Source organism: Pezoporus wallicus, unplaced genomic scaffold (assembly GCF_028554395.1).
Source record: "Pezoporus wallicus isolate ANWC-B61680 ecotype Strahan unplaced genomic scaffold, APGP_CSIRO_Pwel_v1 contig_7987, whole genome shotgun sequence".
NCBI classification, from domain to species: Eukaryota; Metazoa; Chordata; class Aves; order Psittaciformes; family Psittacidae; genus Pezoporus; species Pezoporus wallicus.
In genome coordinates, this window is record NW_026639984.1 from 24,278 (window position 1) to 47,168 (window position 22,891).

General features: G+C 46.1%; 1 protein-coding gene across 1 annotated transcript; it reads right to left on the reverse strand.

Moving 5' to 3' along the window:
- Positions 1–4,779: 4,779 nt before the first annotated feature.
- LOC130603370 (AF4/FMR2 family member 1-like) lies at positions 4,780–22,039 on the reverse strand. The gene is made up of 10 exons (XM_057417040.1): positions 21,966–22,039; positions 21,254–21,311; positions 17,203–17,253; positions 15,026–15,126; positions 12,196–12,445; positions 11,003–11,094; positions 8,288–8,359; positions 7,584–7,677; positions 7,447–7,484; positions 4,780–4,926 (listed from the first exon to the last, which is right to left on the reverse strand). The coding sequence occupies exons 1-10, from the start codon at positions 22,037–22,039 to the stop codon at positions 4,848–4,850; spliced, it is 909 nt and encodes a 302-aa protein (XP_057273023.1). The 3' UTR covers positions 4,780–4,847.
- Between the last annotated feature and the right edge of the window lie 852 nt (positions 22,040–22,891).

A 22,891-nucleotide genomic window follows, 5' to 3' on the forward strand; every position in this document is an offset into this window, starting at 1 on the left:
GCAAAAAAAGCGAACTGAGCCCCCCAAAAGTGTACCTTTTCTCTACGTCTGTAACAGGAAAGTGTCTGGTGGGTATTACAACAGGCTTCAGAATCCTCTACAGTTTACAGACTACGTTAGAAAACCACATCCATGCTTAGCAGACGCCTTTGGCGCAGTGTCTGATGCAGAAAGGACCTGAATAATGCACGAACTGTATCACAATAGTGCATAGAGACATGCAGAAATCATTCTTCCAAGGCACAGTCACACTGCCCAACATAAAACCAAATAATGGGAAAAGCCCCAAACAAGAACTGTTAAGGCCGTTGCAAAGAGCTCACCTCACACAACCCACGAGAAGCAGAGCTACCACAGGGCATGGAACCCTGTGGGATTCCCTGAGGCAACGGGATTTCCCTGTCAGCGAGTGCTCAGAGCCAGGCTCTGGTGGCTGCCGGCGGCTGACTCTGGCACAGTCTTCTCTGAATCCATTTCAGGAGGAGAAGAGGCTGATGCCTTGAATCATGACCCTCCTGCCACTCTGAGCACCTAGATTTGCACACATTCTTGTTCCCAAAGGAAAGGGCAAGGGGTGACAAACAGGGGAGCAATTGAAACGGAGACTTCTTGTACATAAATTCATACTTAAACCTCATTCAGAAGGGAAACGCTAAGACCAGTCAGAGAGAAAAGGCAACCCGCAACTTCTCTACAAGAAGCACGAAGACGCTTGCAACAACTCATAACAAATGGGCTATTTCATTTATTGTTTATTTCCCCACATAAATGAATCGGCCATCTCAGAAACTCCATCACACACAGGGCAGAAAACATCATTTACAAGACGAACCTGTGTCCCCAAAATAAGTTTCAGGCGTATAGATTTAGAATGGGAACCAAGAGGGAAGGGAGAGGAGAAAACAAAACCAAGGACATCGCAGTCAGACTTTGACCTTAATTTACAGAAGAGATCTCTGGGGGGTTTCAACTATTGAATAAATGGCATCTTAAAAATAGATCATTTGACAGTTTCAACACGTGCATTATTTCTCCTAAATAAATAGGGCATGGAAATGGTTTCGCTTTGCTACCACAGCTGCCTCCTTTCCTTACGGGACTTCACCATCACCCGTTTCCCTTGGATTCATGATTTTGTTCCTCAATGGCAAATGTTATTTCCTCCACTATTACGTGTTTTGGTTTTAGTCATTCCTTCATTCCTTCATTCGCACTTGTTAAGACCTGATACAGGCCCAAGTGCAAATGATGAGCATCTTGCCTAACCCTTCACAGGCCTCTGAGCTGGCTCGAGGTGGAAACATGATGGCTTTTAAAAAATTAACTATTATTGAAACAGTCTCCTCCATGACCTGCAACAAAGCACAGCTTCCTATGTAGCTTGGTACCAATGCTTCCTCAGATTGCTTTTGAAACAAAAGCCCCCAAATACCGCCTTGCACACCTGTGACATGAACTGCCCAGGATCCCATTTCCTCCAGTTCCAGGGGAGTTTGCTTTGGGAGTGGGAGCAGTCCTTGCATGACCACTGCCACACAGTAGCAGAGCACATGTGCCCTTTCCCAGCTGTAAAGAGGCAAATGCCAGTACATCTGCCTTGCCCAGGCGTCTTCTTACCAACTCTGCTCACATAATGCACTTGCATGAGCTTTCCAGGGCAGCAGATGATTGCCATCTGGGCAGCAAAGTGCCTAAAGGGCCGGCAAGGACAGGACCTGGTGCACCCACAGCTTACAGCAGGGGTGGGCAAGTGGCTCTCCAATGGGAACACGGTCTGGCAGCAGGGAGTGAGAGGGGTGTATGCAAAATTAGAGTCCCGAGGGGACCTGCGTCCCTGCTTCACCTTATGCTTACCCATAACTAACACTCTGCCAAGGCTCTTGCAGACTCCCACAGTGGTTTTCAGATTCAATAAAGCTTCCTTCCTCTTCCTCAGCCGGTGAGCCTAAAAATTGCTAAATTGCTTTGAAGACAGTCGCAAGGCGGCATCAACCCACTAGTATGGAATCGAGCTCCAAAGTGCATGTCAAGCCTTCAGGCTGGCTGGCCATCCCCATGCTTCCCGAGAACAAAACACTTAAAGCTGAGCCCCTCTCTGTCCCTGGCTCACCCAGAGCAGCCCAGGGAGAAGGAGCGCAAGTGAAGTTTGATAGGTAAAAGAGCGAGGGGGGGACATGGACCTTCCTTCCACTGGTTAGGACAGCTTATCCCTGAAAGGCACTAAGGCACGCACACCTTTTGCTCTCCACTTTCGTGACCATCCAGACTACTAGCAGGTAATTTACACAATACTGCTGCACACACGCAGACCTGTTCCTCCATCCTGAAATCATGGGGAAAACGGAGCTCATCCTTTCCTGTAAGTACAGCTATTTTAGGACACCATTCTCTTCACCACTCCCACAGGTCTGTCCGAGACAGGGCAAGGGATGCCAGAGGGGACCAGAGGGCTAAGGCACACTGTGAGATATGAGGAGGGCAGGATGCTGCTGCCACACAACAGGAAATCTTTGGGTAGAGAACGGTGTCCCCCTACTGAACACACAAGTGCCGCAGATGCTGCCCTCACAGTTACTGTCACCTGCAAAATCACATTTTCAAAACGCAGCCCCCAACAAGGAAAAAATTGCTTGCAAACAGCTCATTATTCCCTCGGGTGTCCCCTTGACAAATTCCTAAGTTGCTGGGCCCATCCTATAGTTTGGTTCAGAGAGAGCACATGAGTTACCTCCCACACGAAGGAGGTCCTACTTTGCTACCAAACCCTGCTTTTACATAGTCATTGACACCAACAACGGTTACAGGCAAATACCCAAACACAAAATTTGTCTTGTGTTCCACATTCAACCACTCAGCCCCTCCTTAGAGAGAAGCGATTCCTCCCCGTGTAAGCTCTCAGACCCAGAACAGCGTCCAAACAACCACAGTGACCCAGTACAAGCCGAGTACCCCCACTAGTCAAAATGGCAAAAAGCAACAGGACAAGGAGTCCTCAGTGTCAGTGATGTCCCTTCACCACAGCAGAGGCAGAGCTCTTTCCAACCACACTTCGTCATTTTGCCACCCCAACTGTGTTTGGCTTACAAGGTTTAAGCCAAACAAGACCCTAAGTAACACAGTTCAAGTGCTAAGAGCATGTGTGCGTGGCCAGAAGGACCAAAGCAGCGATGACTGGAGTGAACTTGCAGCACTGAAGGCGGTGGCTTTCCCCCAGTTCTCAGGACAGCGGGTGGCTGACAAATGCCAAAGGGTGAGGTCGGACACAGGCAAGGCAGTAATTTTTGCGGCTTTTATAAGAATGTAACGCTGCCCGGCGCTGGTGAGGGTGTTACTTGCCAATGCAGAGGTAAAGACAACAAAGACTGCACCTGTGCTTGCAATAACACTTCTCTCAGATGTCTTCTGTTCAAACAGCTGTTGCAAACACTGGGATGTTGCATAATAACCTCAGGAGGAAGATGTCCTTCTTGAAGGCACTTCTTAATGTATAATTATTGTTCCACTGGTTATTCATAGAAATGTTTGTAGACCATCAATACATTGAGCCATTCAGACACTTCATTGCGCTTCGTTGTTTTAAAGGAAGGTGCCATCAACGCTGTGGCTTTCCTCCCCAAAACAGTTCAATGTTTTTCCAGTATACCCAGATCTATCCCACGATGATTCCTCTTCCTCTGCAGGCGCTTTGTAGCTGACAGTTCCACAGTTCAACACCTGAACAATCTAAGAATTCAATAAAGAGAGGCTGAGACTTTGAAAGTGCAAAGAACAAACAAAACCCCAAGGGCAGAAAACAAAAATAAAGAAATAATAATAATAGAAATAAGAATGATAGTAAGAAAAAGAAGTTCCAGGTACTTCAGAAGAAAAAGTTGTTCCACGTACCTACGACGTTCTTCCAGGTACCTACGACGCTGTTCCAGGTACCTAAAAAGTTCTTCCAGGTACCTAAGAAGTTCTTCCAGGTACCTAAGATGTTCTCCAAGGTACCTAAGAAGTTGTTGGAGGTACCTAAGAAGTTGTTCCTGGTACCTAAGAAGTTCTTTGAGGTACCTAAGAAGTTGTTCCACGTGCCTAAGAAGTTGTTCCTGGCAGTTAAGAAGTTGTTGGAGGTACCTAAGAAGTTGTTGGAGGTACCTAAGAAGTGGTTGCAGGCACCTAAGAAGTTGTTTCAGGCACCTAAGAAGTGGTTGCAGGCACCTAAGAAGTGGTTGCAGGCACCTAAGAAGTGCTGGGAGGTACCTAAGAAGTGGTTGCAGGCACCTAAGAAGTGGTTGCAGGCACCTAAGAAGTGGTTGCAGGCACCTAAGAAGTGGTTGCAGGCACCTAAGAAGGGCTGGGAGGTACCTAAGAAGTGGTTGCAGGCACCTAAGAAGTGGTTGCAGGCACCTAAGAAGTGGTTGCAGGCACCTAAGAAGTGGTTGCAGGCACCTAAGAAGTGGTTGCAGGCACCTAAGAAGTGGTTGCAGGCACCTAAGAAGTGGTTGCAGGCACCTAAGAAGTGGTTGCAGGCACCTAAGAAGTGGTTGCAGGCACCTAAGAAGTGGTTGCAGGCACCTAAGAAGAGGTTTCAGGTACCTAAGAAGTTGTTGCAGGTACCAAAGAAGTTGTTGCAGGTACCAAAGAAGTTGTTGCATGCACCTAAGAAGTGGTTGCAGGTACCTAAGAAATTGTTGCAGGTACCTAGGTACCTAAGAAGTTGGTCGAGGTACCCAAGAAGTTGGTCGAGGTACCTAAGAAGAAGAAGTTGTTCCAGCTACTTAAGAAGAAGAAGAACAACCAACTTAAGTAACTTGAGCACCAGTTAAGGCATGTTGTTTTCCAGTCTCAGCCAGTGTAAACCCTGTCTAACATAGCGGACTAGTCTGATCAAGCTGCTGGTCAGTGACAGCTCCTCCGATGCTGCGCCGAGTTCCCCAAAAAACTCTGGAAAAAAAAAGAGAGAAAACATTTGGTTGGTTTCACACAAGAGGCACGGAGGAACAACAGCAGCACACTGTCACTTGGGAAGTCCCGTTAAACACGTGGTTAATACAGACAGCTCAGCGGTATTAGAAGGCTGGGAAGTGTTAACAAGCACGCACGGCAGGGCATACGAGAGGAAAAGGCACTCGCGTGTGCATACACACTGAACCACCTCCCCCAGTGCCTGTAAAAGGACATTGAGACTCCACGGCAGGGGGCAGAAGTCTGGGTGTTCACACCCCAGTCCCTGCCACATGCTCCTCCAGATGTTGAACCGGCCAGATTTGACCGTCTTTCTGAAGGATGCCCAGAAGCACACACAGCTGTCAGAACAGCCCTTTCCTTTCATCCATCCTCAAACCCTGGAGCCATCACGATTTCTCAACTGAACAGGTTTAAACATTTCTAAGGCTTGACAGGCTATACAGCTCTAATTTGAGTTGCTTTTAGCTGGGCACTTGAGGCAGGGTTAAGGTAGTGCTCCTATCCTCCCACCAACTTCAGGCACCATGCTCCTTCTCCTGCACAGGTAGGAGACGGCTCTTGTAGCCTATCTGAGGCTGCTGGGAGGTGCCGTCAGGCCGCACACCCTGCTCTGTACTGGCAATCTTCTCTGCAGGTGACAGCAAGTTATGGGAAATCAGCCCACCTGTTCCTTTCCGGTCACCTTTCTGAGACGTTCCTGTAGGACCTGCCTTCCAGTGACATGGGCTTTTCCCAGTCCCTTAGTCCCTCCAGTCTCAATCATGTTGCAGAGTACCTTTCGGCTCTCCTTTTTTACACACAAAGATTGGAGGCTGAAAATTTCTGCTCAGCTGTGTAAGGAACATTTCGGGAGTATTCTCTGAATTCCAGCCACTGCCTCGTTAGCGAATTTTTACAACCTTCCAGCAACTGAGCCAGGCACATTGGTCTTTTTGGGTTTTTCTGAGTTTGCCAACAGATTGTGACACTACACCCCTTCACCCACAGCAGCTCAGAAAGCTGTGGTTTATGGAAAATGACTGCAATGGCTGCAAATGCCACGTGGAATAGCAGGTTACACACTGAAGGCACCCAATCTAGGGCTTTTGAGCATTCACCGCTGCTTGTACCTGTCGCGGCACCACAGGACAGTACAATCTTTTTAACAACAAAACTGTAAAACACAAAAAGTAGCAGCAATGTCAGGAGATGCTACCGGCAAATACTGATCATGTGCCCCAGAAGAACTCCAGTTCAAGGGCAGCTCAGCCTCTCTGTTACAGGGTGATGCCAGCCCCACTGCTCTCAAGACAAAACTACCTGGAAGATTGACCAACAAAAGCACAGGGCTGCAGGCCAAAATGTTTCTAGTAAAAGTGAACCCACTCAGCAAACCTAAGCATCCCAAAGGGAAAAGTAAAGAGCAAAAAACTCCTTATGCCTCTTGTGTTACCAGGAAATGCGAGTTGGCTGGTTCCCTGCACTTGATACGCTCACCCCTTAGCTCTTAGACATTTGAGGATGCCGAGCCAACCTTTAAATGGCAACACTCATCAATATATCATCATCTGGCATCTCTGCCAACATGCCATAGCTGTCTGTATGTAATGCTTTGATCTTTAGGTATGGTGCTTGCTACACTGTTAGAATTTAGGCATGCACATACGTACAAACACAACACAAAAGACAGAAAAGCCAGAGGGCAAAAGCTTACCCTGATTCTTCAGGATCAGTGCATCAGCTCGCTCCCAATTATTAAGCGCAGAGAGAACATAGGAAGTGATGTTGACGTAGGAATAGGTGATGTCTGGGATATCGGAGGAGACGGTGGTTGAAGAGCACATACTGTTGCCACTGCAGTTGCCAGCTCCCCGCTGAGAAGTGGTAGGAGACGGCATTGGAAACGATGGAGAAGGCATGCCTGTGCTCCTGCAGGAGAAAGAAACACCATCATGAACATTTAACTTTCGCTGCCACATACACAGCAACACTGCTGCAGATACCTAGAAAGGACAACATGCTCTAGAACTCACAAATTAGAAAATGAGTTTCTTAATTGGTGACTGAGCTAAAGAGACAAATATTCAGGTATCACCTCAAAGTTATGCTGCCACAGGGTGAAGGCACGACCCTACCGGACAGTGGCCAGGAAGACAGGAAGGGTATCTCACTAAGTATCAAAGGATCTCTAACAGAACAAAGATGACAACAAGGGCTTTGAAACAGCCTAGTGATGATACCTTCTTTGCTCCTCTGACCACTTCTTTGGTAAAGACCTGCTCCGCCTGATACACGGTAACTCTGGACCTCGTAACAAAGAAAACCCCTTCCCAACAAGAAGAGGTGGGAAAGAGAGAGCAGAAACATACTCATGGCCCCTAACAATAGATTTCAGGTGGCAAGAAAGAGCCAATGGAAAGGCACTCTCACATGCAGCTTGCAACTCAAATACTCCAGCTGCTGTTTTCACTCACACCCTTATGGGCACATTACAACCCATGTATTTTCAAATCTTACCTTGCAACAGACGGAGAAGGTGCTTTTGTGGGAAATCTCTGCAGCAAGAAAAGAACTCTTGTTAGATTTGGGCTGCTCAGCTGCCATCAGTAACTAGCGCAGCCATGCATCTGGCAGCTCAGTTACGCGTGCCCTACCTTGAAGTGGTCGTTCAGAATGCTGGAATACTTTGCTGCAGTCTCTTTTTTGCCACGGAACAGGGCCATGTTCAGAAGGGACAGGCAGCGCATGCTGTCAACAGAAACACACCCAAGCTTGGTCAATATTCACGCTTGCTGCTGCCTGCTCAGCAGTCAGCAGCCTTGCGGGACGCAGGCAGGCATGCCTCAGCTCTACTGCAAAGTCCAGAAAGCTCGGGATTTCTCCTCCTTCTGCCTATCTTTAAAAAAGTCACTGTGAAATAATCACAAGGGGAAAGAAACCAAACGAGGGCGGGGTCTGGTCTTTCATATAAACAGGTGCCCAGCCTCTTACAGGTGCCACAGGCTGAGTAAGCCCCCCTGCAGCCACGTGCCTCAGCTACGTTCAAGCTACAGCTTCAGTTAGGTGGCTCCAACATGAGCAGCCAAATTGCATTCTTTCACCTTAGGTGAAAGCCCTTAGGTGCTCTCGAGTTACCAGAATATCAGATTTTAGAGCCTGTGCCTTCCACGTGTGGTCCCTTGTGATATGTTGGCTCACACTAGAGGTGTTCCAGTTCAGTCTGGATTTTCAAGTGTGAGGATTTCTTCCTTGCAGAACCCTGATTCCCATTTCACTCATTCCTTTTCCCCTGAAAGTAATGAGTCGTTCACTCGATCAAGTCTAAAAAGTACGAAGGCACAGAAAAAGAGTTACGCACCATAACACGGTAAAGATTTCTTCATGTGAAGGTGCTGAGGGGCTCATACAGTATTTTAGCGTCATGATGAATCTAAGGAAACAAAAGAAGGAGAACCTTGTCAGCCGTCAGTGATCTGATGGCCCGCTCTTTATAGGAGAAAACAGTGCATGCCATTATCTCAAAGGCTGGTCCAAAAGTCAGGGAACATGCCCTGAGGTCTTAGTCCTGGCACCAAGTGCTTTTATGACCTTGAGCAGAGGACTGTCTCAAAACGCCTTGTTTTCCATGCCACAGGAACAGATAACGGCCTCTTATGTGACTCACTCTCCTCTTACACGATTAACAGGCAGCACCCCTTCAAGTAGATGTTCCCCATGGGCCACCTAATGGCCTGGGGCAGACATCTTAGAGGAAATGCGTCGCTTGGTAAAACACAGCCAAGCAACTCTGCTTTCTGAAAGCAAAGCAAAGCAACAGCAGCAGCTGGGAAATACAGTCCTTCAAGAGCAGAAAGCAAACAATTCCTTTTAAAAGTTTGCAGGCTATGACAGAAAAACCTGACAGCTGTTTCAGCTGTGAGGCAAGGCATCAAATCAACTCTCAAACACACTCATACATCCCCTCATTTCAATAGGAATAAACTGATACCTGTCTCCCTCCTATCCAATACATGGTTCCTCAGGTTGTGCTGCCTGTACATGTCACACGGCCCGTGTATGTCATACTACCTGCATATATCTACTATGGCTCTGAAACTAAATGGGGAAGGTTGCTAAAAGAAGCCCCAATAAAGCGTACTGGTAGAAAAACACATGGCAGAAACCAGTAAAGTCTGCCTTCAATCAAGTTGCAAGACCTCTGGGGCACTGACTGCTCTTCCACATGCTGTATTGCTGCTTTGCTTTTTAAAACTGAAATGCTACTGAGCTCGCATGCAAAAGCAACTTCAGGTCTGGATAAAGGAAAAATCCCTTCATGCCCTTTCTTGTCAGAACCGGTGTTCTCTGGTGTACCTCAGCTGCAAGGCTCAAATGCTCAAGAGGACATGGCGCCTACTTCTTCCGATAAGCAATGCTGAACCATTTCAAAGGATTTGTCTCTGGTGCCTTTGCATGGCCTGTCTCGTGCTTGTACAGCAACCTGAACTCTGCTCCATGGTGGGAACCCACAGCTGCCACAGGTGCAAACAAGCAATGCAACTAACCCTTCCCCTCCAAACATGCTGCTTTGAAAACTGCTTACTTGATGAAATCTGTGGTGTCCTGGAATATTTTGTAGGCGAAATTCTGTGCATTCGCTTCCAAGGCAATTCCGTACTCGATGAAGAAAAGGGCAGATTCTAGGTACTGAAAGGCCTTCGCAATCTTGTCAGTCTATTGGGAAGAATATTCTCATTTTTAGACTACGACAAAAATGGCTTAGTGTACCCAAATGTCTCAAGTGTACCCACATTCCCTTTTTCTCCCTAGTAAGTCAGGAGTTGAAGGAAGAAAAAGATGCGGGCCAGGCCTCCAGGTGACAGTTAATGTGGTCTGGGTGTGCTCTGGCTGTTTGTAGCTCTTCCTCTTGACCAATGGTTTCCCCAAGTATTTATTATCTGTACAGTTTTTGGATATTACTGTCTGGTCTTGGAGGCCTGCCTCATGAAAGGCAGGTTCCCTCACTTCATTTTCACAGGTAAATGGCAAGTAGCATATGTAACTTATCTGACTGAGGCCTAACTAGCAAAAACTACACTACTTCATGTACACTGCTAAACTGCACATAAAGAAGAGAGCTGCTTACATCTGCAAAGGGAACTTCCAAGTCTTGTCCACCAGCAACACAATTACTGTCAGGATCGTGACATTTCAGGGTAAACTGTCCTATAACTGTTCTGACAAGGGCTTTGTCATAGCTCTGCAAAGCAAAGTGGCCTGCTAACCTCAGACAACATCTGCTCTAAATCCTGTTCTTGAGGCATGTTCTCTAGATGTGTTTATAACAAAGGGAAATGTCTGAACATTTTGGGAAACAAAGACAGCATCCCCACATATGACTTGAACAGACTCCAAGTTTGGAGTATGGGAAGTCATTTTAACTGGTGAATCCTTATGCACATGAACACAAATACTGGCTCCCAATGCATGAGCTGCTTTACATTTCTAGCACAGAGCCAAAACTTACCATTGCATCAGCTTTGTGTTTCAGCCTCCTGGCCTCTTCTGCGTAGTATTCTGCTGGATACTTCAGATGTCTGAATTTGGGACACAGAGAGGAAAAACAGAAAACAGGGAAAAGGCAGTGGGATAAACTGTTCACCGTGCAAATGGCACACAACCAGTCGTGCACTAACAAAACGAGCAAGTAAAGAGTCATGCCCTCTCAGAAAAAGTTACCTGCCTGCCCAGCACCTTGTCACAGAGTAGTTTACCACTTGCCAAGAAGGAGGCAAATCAAAACCTATCATTTGTAGGCAGGCACAAGAGGTACCTCCTCTCAGAGTGAAAAAGTAACTAATTTCTAGAGTAGTGCTTCTAGTCCAAGAAATGCTGTAATTAGACCTTTGCTTTGGGGTAGGTGGGGTAAGTCCCAGACATGAGAAGACAGTACAGGGCAAGTCACCGACACCTCTCCTTCTCTCTTTCCTCCCCAGAGAAATGCCTATTAAGGCAGAAGCCAGGGTAGCTGCAGGGCCAGGCTGGCCTGGTGGCTTTACAAAGTACAGATGACGGGTGTAAGACAAAACCTTACCTTTCAAACTTGAGTTGAGGTCTCTTTGGCTGGGAGGTACCATTTGGCAAAGAAGGCACTGGGAAAAGTTTTGTGACGTGTCCGGCAGATCCCTGACAAATCACAGAATACAGATAAATCTGCTTAGAGAGATGTCGAAAACGATTCCAAAGCTTGCCTTTCCTGAATTTCAATAGGAAATATTTTTTTGTCCCAGGCATAGTCTATCTCCCAGGCTCTACCTGTCTTCTAACCTACTTCCCCAGCACCTCCTCCAATAATGGAAATGAAAACCTGGCTTCTTACCTGACTGCTAGTAGAAAGGCTTAATACCATTCACATCATTAATACTTTTCCCAAGCATGGGGAAATTAAGTAGCAGCTTTCCTTGCACAATGGCTAAGATAGCAGTAAGGCTGCAAGCAGCACATTTTTCAGGAAACCTTTCACTAACCAAGGCAGCAAGAGGTAATATCCATTCACACTTATTTCCAGCTTAACCACAAAATCGTTGATTCTCCATTACCAACTACATTATAAGGAAAAAGCAAGCAGTTAGAAGCCAGCTGAGAGAGCGAGCACAGTCGGGCTTGACTCACACAACATACTAGAGCACACCCACCCAGTCACTAGTAAATAGGAAGACAACTGAATTTTACAACCCAAAAATGCAAAGATCCAGCTGCAAGGATCACTAACAATTTCATAAGCAAACTGTGAGGATGGTGAGGCACTGAAACAGGTTGCCCAAAGAAGTGGTAAATGCTCCATCCCATCCCAAACCATTCTATGATACTATGAAAACCTTACACGCGGGTTGTATGTTTCTTATTTTTAAGCAGCCCACTTTTCCCTTTTGTAAACACCCTTATTTTACACCAGTATTGTACTTGCAGTTGCCTACAGTCAGAAACAGTTACTGCCATCAACACGATGCCTTTGGTTTTTACACGGGCACCTCTTCTCACTAAGCTCCACTAAATGAGATGAAAACAAACGATGGCAAGTCAGCAGAGAAGTTACAGTGTAGGCTTCTGGGCTAGTGACGTACGGTTACAGATAGCCGTGAAAGGGGCAAAATGCCTCAGAGAGCTTTCTCTGGTGGCTGGTTTATCTTCTTTCCTTTTCTATATCCTCAGAGCATGTTTCTAAAGAGAATCACGCAGCACCCACGGGTTGCAGGGAACTTCCTGTTAGTTATAACAGATACCTACCTTGATATCCTTTGATAGTTCAGCTTCATTACTCTGCACTTTGCGGTGCTTGCAGATCAAAGGATCCTTGTTGTTGCTCTCGGTCTTGGTTGTGTTGTCGATGGCAGACAGCTCGTCGTTCTGGCTTCTGCGTCTCTTCTGGGCCACCTTTGTTGACTTTGGTGCAGGAGGTATAGGACACAGTGGTGGCAGTGGTGGAGGTTGAAAATCTTTCTTCCAGTATTCATATGAAGCCTTGGAGTTTGATGCTCTGGAGACGGGAAGAGCATTCAGCAATTGGGATGAATACGGTGCATCAATAATGTGGTGAATTTTTACAAAATTCGTTGCATCATGTACCGATGATGCTGAAATCTCTCTGGAAGTGAAGATGACATTAAGAATCCAACAAAGGCAAAATGAAATTTCAGTGTGCATTAGATACCACATCTTCAGCTGCTAACAACAGACAAGCGAGTTGCTTTTCAAGTAGAATTAAGCCCCAGGACTTGTCCTTGGAATACAAATTTATAACCAGGATAGCAGGATATTGCAAAAAAGGCATCCCTCCAACACAGCCGCTTTTTACTTAAAGACAGAGACAGTCAGTTCTCTGGGAGAAATCAGCCAACAGGGCAAATAAACTGCAGCACTGCCTCTCTTGCCCCATTACGGTAGGAGGTGTCTTCTATGGTTACAGATACTCACCCTGACACTTGATCCTGTACACACTTGGACAGAATTAAACCGAACTGTTCCTTTAAGACTTGCCTGCTCAACTAGACAACACTCACAAGACTGAGAGGGTTCAAGTCAGAGATTTAAAATGTTGCACTTTTTGAATGGCAGGGACTATCACATTTAAGAATATGGTGGCATAGCAGATTTCTGATCATCTGAAGTTAGCAATACAAGGGAACTCCGGCAGCTCGAAGCAACACCAAATAACTCTAAACCTTGTTTCACAACTGCTCCTTTCCATCACTTTGATTCAGCTTCTCAAAGTTTACACAAAAATACTCAGCAGTGCATTCCACCTCAGGGACTGCAACATCACAAGGAGGAAATTAAGCTAAACCCAGAGAAAAGACTGAAGTGTAACGTTGCGCATCTGGCTTCATTCTGCTGTGCATGAGACAGTCCTCTCCCCTGCTCCACAACCCACTTTTCCCATGGCACAGTCCCTACTCACTGCACTCGTGCTCCCTAACTTCACTGCCTTGTTACAGCTCCAGAGAGGATTATAGCACAGCAGCACCCTCTGACCTGATCCAGTGCCCTCTCTCCTCCAAAATACATATTCTCCTTTCACTCCCAAAGCCGGAACATGGGGTTTGCCTTCACTGAGAAAAAGGGAGGAATGAACCCCAGTGTCAAAGCCCCTCCGTTATTACACCAGCTGAAATACCACCCAACTAAACGTTAGCCCAGCGTTTCAGCGCTTTAAGAGTACGTCTCTATTTTCTCGGCAGAAAAGCAGATTATTCGTATTTTCAGGCCACAAACCTCAACGCTATACCAATCCAAGGCAATGCCTCAAATTCAAGCCACAAGCAAGAATTTAATGCAGTAGCCCATGACTGATGCGCAAGCCTCCCATTTGAAGACATGCGCCTGGAAGCATTTGCTCTAGCAAAGATCTAGCCAAAATGCTGGCAGCACAAATTACGCAAATTATATAGGGGAAATCTCAGTACATCCATTAGAAGCACTGCAAACGCTATGCTGGAATAAAGGAGAAATTCCCGGCCATAAAGGCCCCCTGAAATTCCAGACAGAGTCATGATTCAAAACACACGCTTGTCTGCCCATTAAGTCACAGATACAAAAAGACAAAACCAACAAGATGATTTTAGTGGAGAAGGGAAATGCTCGCCACCTGCCTAGAAAGCATTTTAAGGCTACTTCTGTTTCTCATGAAAGCAGAAATAATGAACTCTCTGAGAGTTCAAACATCACAGAATAGAATCGTAGTTTGGTTTGGAAGGGACCTTTAACACTTGTCTAGTTCAACTCCTCTGCAATGAGCAGGGGCATCTTCAGCTAGACAGCAAGTTCTCTTGCCATCCCCTGAAACACCTCAACTACCATGCAGAACAAGCAGACGCCACTCCCCATAGAACAGCTAACACCCCCCAGACCATCTAGAGCAATCACCTGCTGACAGATTGCCTCCACGGAGGTTTGGAGAAGGGGAATGACTCCTGCATCCCAGCAGGCAGGCAGTCTACCGCACTGTATGGAACTCAACCAACAAATCTGGTTGGCACAAATGTGTTTCCTGCATCTGGTCCAAAAGGCAGCAGCGCAAATAGTTGCCTACCAGCTTAAAAGGACAAGCAATATGGGCACAACTGGCAATTACATTTCCTGCAGCGTAAAGAGATATCCCGAGCTATGCGCAATACATGGAACAGAGCATACGGCAACGGAAGCTGCAGGATGGGAAGCGTTTAAAATCATGTCCATCTCGACGGTTAGAAATCTGGACAAATGCCACAACATTCAACGCTTGTGCAGCAGCGAACAGCAAGAATGGGAGGACGATCGGCCACTGCAACATCAGCTTATTCTTGAATGGTTAGAACCATAATCCTCAGCATTAAGAAGGGATCGGAAACAGGTGACACCCAAGTATCACTTCACACCTGCAACAAATAATAAGGTGAATAAATTCCATTCCCACAGCCACCTGGTGGGTTCCAGGAGTTAAAGACAAATCTTCAGCAGATGAAGCCTCAGGAGGCACATTACGTTATAAGCAAATGTGTGAGGACAGAAGATACAGTTCCTTGTTTAAGACACACTCACTTTCGTGCATCTTTCTGCCATTCCACCACCGTATACTCACTTCAGTTTCTTGGAGTCTTTCTTAGGTGAAGAGTTCAGTGATTTTTTTTCTTTCTCTGATTTCAGTTTCTTCCTATTCGTCTCTTCGTCCACCGCTTTCCTCTAACAGGAAGAAAGAAAACCAAATCACTCAGGTTTTTAAAGTTCACGTAAAGTATAAACCAATGCAGCTAAGTTTGATCAATTCTTGTTAGAAGTATTGAAAAGATAGTGGAACCAACAAAGTGGAAACCCAGACCACAGCAGATACAGATTTCAGGTTCACTGAGCAGTATCCTAAGATGACATTTTATCTCCTTCTGCTTGGATATTTTGTAGTGGCAGAGATGGAACTGCTCAACCTCTTGCGGCTAATAGTAATCAAAATTAAGGCACTTCCATTGCTCAAAATAAGCATTGCATCTGTTCTGGCTGGGCTTTTTTTCTTCTACTTGGTATGAATTATACAGAAATGTATTCAGATTCCTCCTGATGTAGTCATGAACTGCAGACAGTTGGGGGTTTTGATAAGTCTTATCAAAGGGAAGGAAAACGCTGCATTCAGATGTGCAGGGGTTTTTGGGTTTATTAACAAAACTATGATCTAGATGAAATTTTAAGAGTCAGTTAAAATTGCTGCCACTGTCTTCCAACAGGAACCATTAAGGTAGAGAGGTAATAAATACTACTTTTCAATTACACTCCCTGGATGGAAAAGTACAAGATATCAAAAATCATCAGCTCACATGAATGAAAATCTTCAGAATACTTTGCTACAAGCCAAGAAAATGTAAAAGAACCTGCACTTATCAGTCAGCGTTATCCACTGGCTGTCAATAGCCAATAGCATGCTAGGACTTTGTGTCCCTCCCAAGAGTACATCCAGGTTTATGTCACTATCACAGAGCTCAGTGGGCTGCGTGCAGCACCGAGTCTACCTTTGGCAGTGTGCTCAGGGCAAGGCTCCAGATCATGACCTTCAACTGTCTCTCAGGTTGAGCTCCACACTGCTGCAAAAGATGTCTGACAGCTGTACTGACCTAGCTGGCTGTGATGAGCCTCCAAGGACAGATGCATGCTTACATAATACAGACAGTGAGGCTCTGAGGGGGGGGGTCCTGAAGTCAGACGCTCAGACTGCCAGGCAGGACATGTCTAAGATCAAACAGCTCCTGCCTTGGGTCTTCTGAGGCAGCAGGAGAAGTGACAGATTTACTGCCTCTTCACCTTTCCCCCACTGCTCTGCACAAGGGGGACTGCTGGGGTCTCTCAAATTTCTTCACGATTTCCCCACCCTCCTGAATTCTCCCCTACAACTATGGGAAGTTCAGAAAATGCCAAGACTAAACTAAACCCACATGGGAACCAGGCTTATTCACCTACACATGCTAAGCTACCCGCTTGGTGCGGACCACCAAAAAGGTATACAGGCACAGAAATATCCATAGCGAATACCCATCCACCATAAGGCTTGCAGCCAACTTTCTCTGTGCCTGCCTGGAAGCTTATTCACAGTCCCCTTTGGGAGATAGATAGCTTTCCAAAAACCACTTGTGAGCAATTACTATCTTTGCTAAATAAAGGGCTGCCTTTAATTCAAAGGAAAGCAACTATTACAGCAGAAGGACTCTGCAAGGATGTGTCTGGAAAGCCCCTTACTGGACATACGTGTCTTTTCACGTATGTCTGTTCACTGCTAGAACCACGACAGCTCCAGGGAAAGCCAAAGAAACCTTCTATGTATTTATCCAAGCACTGAGATCCAAAGCAGGGTTTAGGGATGGTTGTTACTGTCAGTGAACCTGCTTCAGTTAAAAGCCTGCATTTATGGAAAAGCAAAAGGCACGAAGCTTCTACCATCGCCCCTAAGGAATAACACAGTTCAAGCCTGCAGAATTCCTTTCTCTTTGTGTAAGCAAGCAATCACAACTGTTTCAGACTACTCCACACAGGAAAAGGCTATGCTACTCAGACTGAGCTTACTTGGCTAATGGCAGCAGAAGGGGCACCCATGGACAAAACTGAAAAGCACAAACTGGGATGGCTGGGTTAGTTCTTCGGGGCACCCCCCCAAACTGCAGACAAGGTGCTCTCCCACAACAGACATTAAACGGGTAGCACAAATGACTGCACACTCTAGCAGGCATTTCAGATACTGTGCTGCTTTTAAATGGGTTGCAGGGAGAAGGGTGGGCTTACCTTGGTTAGGCAGTTGCCAGGCTGCCACTTACTGGAAGTTGGTGGGTCAGGCTGCAGGCAAAAAGAGAAAGGAGAGATGAAAGACTGAGGGCTTCATGAGCTATTTTCCTTCTAGCACAGCTTACTAGAACCCAGGAAAATTTCCTCTTTCAACTGTTTGAAAGAGCTTGAGAGACCATGAGACCGTGGGGATGCTCTAGCATGTGCACATCGACATCTGCTTCAGAAACACAGACCCCATTTCTCCACAGGATCAGTCAAACGTCTTGCACAGCACTCCTGGATCACTGCTAGCCCTGCCTGTCACTCACTAAGACACCAGTCTACATGAAAGCTTCATCTTTGTTTGCCACTAACCAACCCTGCTGCAAACTGAGACAACATCTATAAAGAGCGTCAACTGTAAAAACAGATTAGGTGCTGTCCTCGCAACGCTTGCGCAAAACTTCCTGCACGCAGCACTGCTTTCAAAGCGACAAGAACCTGTGCCAGCTGTCACACCTCTCTGCAGTCTGACAGGTCGGCTGTCAGGCTCCTGTGGTTTAACCATGAGAAAACCATTTACCAGAATTGTATAGCACATCAAGTCCGGCCTCTTCCCACTCCTCTGCCTACACAGCCCAACACACGCTTCCCTCCGCATCAAGCAAGGCATAAGCAATGACCGAGGTCTGAAGGCCTCTGGAGTCAGTCAGATAACAGAATGGGATTGCTACAAGCCCTGCCTAATCTAATAGCAGTCTGACATATTACAGTAAAGAAAACTAACTAAAACCAGACAACAGAAGCTGCAAATCAGACACAATTCTCTGGGACCCATGCTGAAACTACCATGTGTGTGTCAGCATCACTCAAATGTGTAGCTCATTGTCTGGTCACCAGAGCACAGCTATGCTCTTGCCCACATCAGTTCTCCTCAGTCACAACTCTGCTTCCAAGAGGAACCACAGTTCTTCTCCAAAAAGACAGCCTCTACTACATGAAAGGTTTACCGAGACTCCTGGGTCCCTTCCGCTGTGATTTTCTTCTCTATCCACATTCAACTCGCTGTAGAACACGTCGATAAACAAGACATGTCCTCAACTTTCTTTGAGTGAAACTACCTAGAAAACCGGTTTAAAACCCAGTTTGTTTCCCCATGGGTTTAGGGGTTTTCATTAGGTTTTCCAAACACTAGACTTCTGTTTAAGAAGAAGAAGGAACTATGGCCTGTAGGTCAAAGTCTGTGCTTTTGCATGGGAAGAACTAACTATAAACAAACAGGCCGTGTGCACTAACTTGCTCCTCGAGCATCATGGATGAACAGTTTGCTGTATAAAACAAGGATAAACCATCAGTGGCAAATAGCTGATCATTGGCAAACAGTGGCAAATAACTTCACTGGAGCAAGAAGGGTCTTTCAATGGAGGGTTCTCAGGACAAAGCAGGCAGCATTTGGTAAAAGAAGAGAAGCACATAACATCTGCTTCCTTCCAAAGACACCCACGTTGCAAAGGGCAAAGTCTGTAACTGAACTGCTGGATGGTAAAGCACGTAGATGCAAGATGAGAAAGATACTCCTTTTCAAAGTCTGTTTTCTGCACATAAAATTTTCCCCGTTGAGGTGCTTCTCAGGTAAAAGACAGGAAAGCTAGGGCTGGCGGAGGGGGAAGAAATAAATTATAGGGTTTCTGGGGTTTGTGAGAGCACCTCAAAACTGTCAGCAGACTGCTTACATCAGCTGTGGTCCATAGGATATAGGCATGCGCTTCCCTTCCCACTGGCCTGAGAACGTTTTGCAAGCTGGAGGAACTGTCTGAAACCATGGGACACGAGCACTTCCGCAGCAGACTTTTAGAAAATGCATGCTCTCAGTAATGAAACCTTAAGGCACCACATTCTGTTTGTCTGCTTTTCCCAATAAAAGCCTCAGAATTGCCAGTGCAGCACTATCTGAGCCAAATCCAACAGAAGCAAGTCTAAGCACATTCCAGCCCTTCCTGCAGGTCTGATCACTTCAGCTGCAATCTGGGAGAAGCTCAATCTGTCACTTGTGCACAGGAGCTGCACTGAGAGAGGGGCTCCTCTTAACCTATCAGGAAAGTGGTCTTATCCTGAAGCAGTCCATAGCTTTAGCACCCAGAAAAGCCCCGTGAGCAGAGGTGGGTCCCAGACACCCCCAGACGAGCTGTGCTGCTCATCTGCGCCTTCCTTATGTTTTGCCAGTGAAGTCACTAATTCCTCAAGGAGTGCTAGACAAACACTTCAAGGTTAAGCAGGTAAAACTCTAATTATGCTGTTAACAAGGGTTATAGAATTGATCAATTCTAGAAGGGGAGCAAAGGGCAGGAAAAGTCTGATGATGCAGCATAGACGTCACAGGGACACCTGAGCCATGAGAGGATTTCAGGTCTCCTGTCCTGGCTGCATTCAGACAGCGGGGAGGCTGAGGCAAGAGGCTGTATTAAGCAGCCTCTGCATTTTATCTGCATTCACCTCAGGCGCTGACGCTCTCAAAGGTTCCTTGGCTTCACTGCCACTTGTCTCTGAGTCTGAAGAGCTGTCTGAGTCACTGGTGCTCCCTGAGTCACTGGTGCTCCCTGAGCCACTGGTGCTCCTTGACTCCGAGCTGCTGGAATGTGCTGATGCTACAGTCTTGGCCTGGGACTGTTGGACACTGCAAGGCCACCATGAGATAAAATTAGAAAGCAGCATAGGTGAAGTTTCTTGTTATATTGACATGACAAGATTCAAAACTAAAACTGAAACCCCTGTTTTGGTACTGAGACGAGAAAGGATAAGGCCAAGGAATACAGTGCCATGCTCAAAAGATAAAGCACCGGAATAAAAAACCTCTAGAAGTAATAAAACCTCCAACTCTATAACCAGGTCAGAGAAATCTCTGAGCAGGACTGCTGCAGTCTGCAGCTGCATTTAGCCAACTGAATTTTAAAAAGGAACCAAAACTGGCAAGTGCTCTTTTGAAAGCCTCATCCCTCAAAAGAAAAGGGTGCCGTAAAGGCTAATGACACAGAAACATCCACGCCAGGATGATTTCTCTTTTCTATATTCTTCCCATAAAGTTTTCAATTCATCTGTGTTACTTGGGCAAGGTGCTGGAACTGCTTCTTTAACAACCACGTCAAGCACCAGCAGTTTTTGCAAGACTCTCCTCTCTTCAGGAGTGTTTTCCTCCAGCACTGGCAACAGGAGTGAATGGAACTGAGGAAGAGCCATGACTTGGATGCAGTCCTTTGTTTCGAAATGGGCTTGTGAATATTTTTTTTTCTCTTTGAAACTTGTTCCATACGTCAGAATCAACACATTTGTATGGATTGGAGGCAAGTTTCTTGAAAATCTTGAAAATTCTGTGCTTCTCAACTTCTTGTAATACTGGCAGGTGGCCGTTACGTCTACCCTAAATATTGCTTCTGACTAACAATACATGGCAGGAACTACTTATAAGGAGCTGCCTTATCAGGAGGAGCTGAAACAGCCTCCGTGAGTCTACCCAACGCTTTTCCGTTCTTCGCCTGCTTGGCTGTTTTGGGCTTCCTTCTAAACTAAAACTGGACTCACACCTCACCCAGCACTACTACAACTGAGAACCCCCTTGGCTCCAGGGTGATCTTCAGATACTCTGGTGGAGGGCAAGAGAACTTGGGGAAATATAATTCTGGTTGATAAGAAAAATCCAGCATGCCTGGATTATTCATTTCTCATTGGAGCTTTCTGTAAAACCCCATACAACTAACGCCAATTTTCAACAGCAGCTTCGGGCAGCTAGAAACCAAATCCTGTATCTACAGGAGAAACAAGGAACCCCTTACCCATGCACCCCATATATTAAGACGTAGTTTGTTTTTCCCTTCTTATTTAGTCTAGCTGTTAGTTCAAGAACAAAGCTGTACCTTGGAGGAGCAAGTGGATTGTCAGCAACCTGTTTTGTTCACAAAAAAGAAGGAGGAGAATGAGAGTAAAGGTTAGCTTAAGGCATTCGGAACAACGCAACAAGGCCTGATGATTTAAAGGCATGTCTGCGCGCCCAGCGTATAAAACATCTAAAACCGACTTGGTTGTCATCGCTGTCTTCGCTATCACTGACTTGCAGGTCTTCCTGGAGCAGCACTCTGAAAGACAACCAGAAGATAAGTATCAGCCAAGGCAGACGTACTTTCAAGTACCAGACACTGAAAACGACTTGGTTTGTGTGTGCTTGCCAAAAGAAACCAACCTCCCACATTCTTTAGGAATGTTTGGCATTCTCTATCTGCTAAACCCTGTCGTTAATGAATGATAAAACGATAACACACAATCTAGGAACATTATATTGTACTTTTCAACTAATCTCAGGACATTTTGAAAAGGATGTCAGTATCATTGGCTGCCATCTACACACAACAAAGATGAAGCTCTGTGAGGGGAATGCTCCTCGCTTAAGTTTGTCCAGCGCACTAACGCAGCAGCACAGGGTGGAAGAACTCTGATCCTTGTACATTAAGAGAGTGGCGTGCTATTGGGCTGCACTGAGTCCCCAAGGGACAGAAAGCATCATCTGTGCACCAGAAGCTGCGTGCGCTCATGCTCTCTGCTCTCAGGGGCTGCAAATGTTTTTCTGTCACAAGGGTTCTCTTTTTGCTGCTCAAGTGTTCTACCGTACATACGTAAGTAAATGCCAAGGGCAAGCCTCCCTCCTCTTTCTTCTCTACACAATGAATTTGATGCTCCTGCACATCTCAGCAATATCTGTAAATCAAGCAGTTCAGACACTCCAAGCAGCTTACAAGTGGGGAGCCGCAAACTCTCTTTTACTATTGCTAGAGAGCAGGCTGCCTGCAAATGTTTCTAGAAGCATCATTTCGTCCTCTGCCTGCAGGTGGTAACTACTGCTTGCTATTTCAATGTATTACTGAAGGCCTCGAGAGGCTGGAAGGGAAGGATCTGTGGGCGGGGACCCAGCCTTCCCCCAGGTGTTATTCTCCTCTGGAAATCACACAGGCATATTCAAAAGGAGCTGGAAAACAGACAGGCAAAACTCCTGCTGTTCGAAAGTACAGTGATTCAAATCCTGAAACTAGCTGGAGACCAGCTCCTCAACCCAGAGAATTACACAAGTGTCATTTCAAAACGGGATGAAAGCTTGGCCACTGACACAGGGATTTTGATCAATCAGGTCAAAGCTGCGTTTATTTCAACCTCATTTCCAACTAAGGGCTTTCTGTGAGAAATTTCTCTCATGCCCAAATAAGAAAAGTAAGCCTCCAACCCCTCAGGACAAGACATTTTAGAGCAGGAAAACAAGTAAGAAAGATTCCCAGGAAACCACATCCACCTTGAAAAGTGGGGGCAGAGTTTGTGTTCCTGATACTTGTGGGGAAAAGGAAAACGACACAAAACTTCACGTTCTTTCACGCCTTCATGTCCGATTATGAACAAAGCAAAAACCATTTACAGCTCTGGAGGTCACCTCTGATGACCCTGAGGTGACCTTTGCTTTCCTAATTCTGCGACATCGGAGGAGTGAAAACCTTGAGTCAAAAAAGTGATTCCCTCCTTTAAGCACAGTTCCCACAAAAGAGACACGCTATTTTACAGTCACACCAAAGCAGCTGCCATGCACGGAGATACTCTCCTTGAAACAGGACCACATTTACTGCCAAAGCTGACCACGGACTCCCAACAAACAATTCCACAAATCAGATGTGACAAA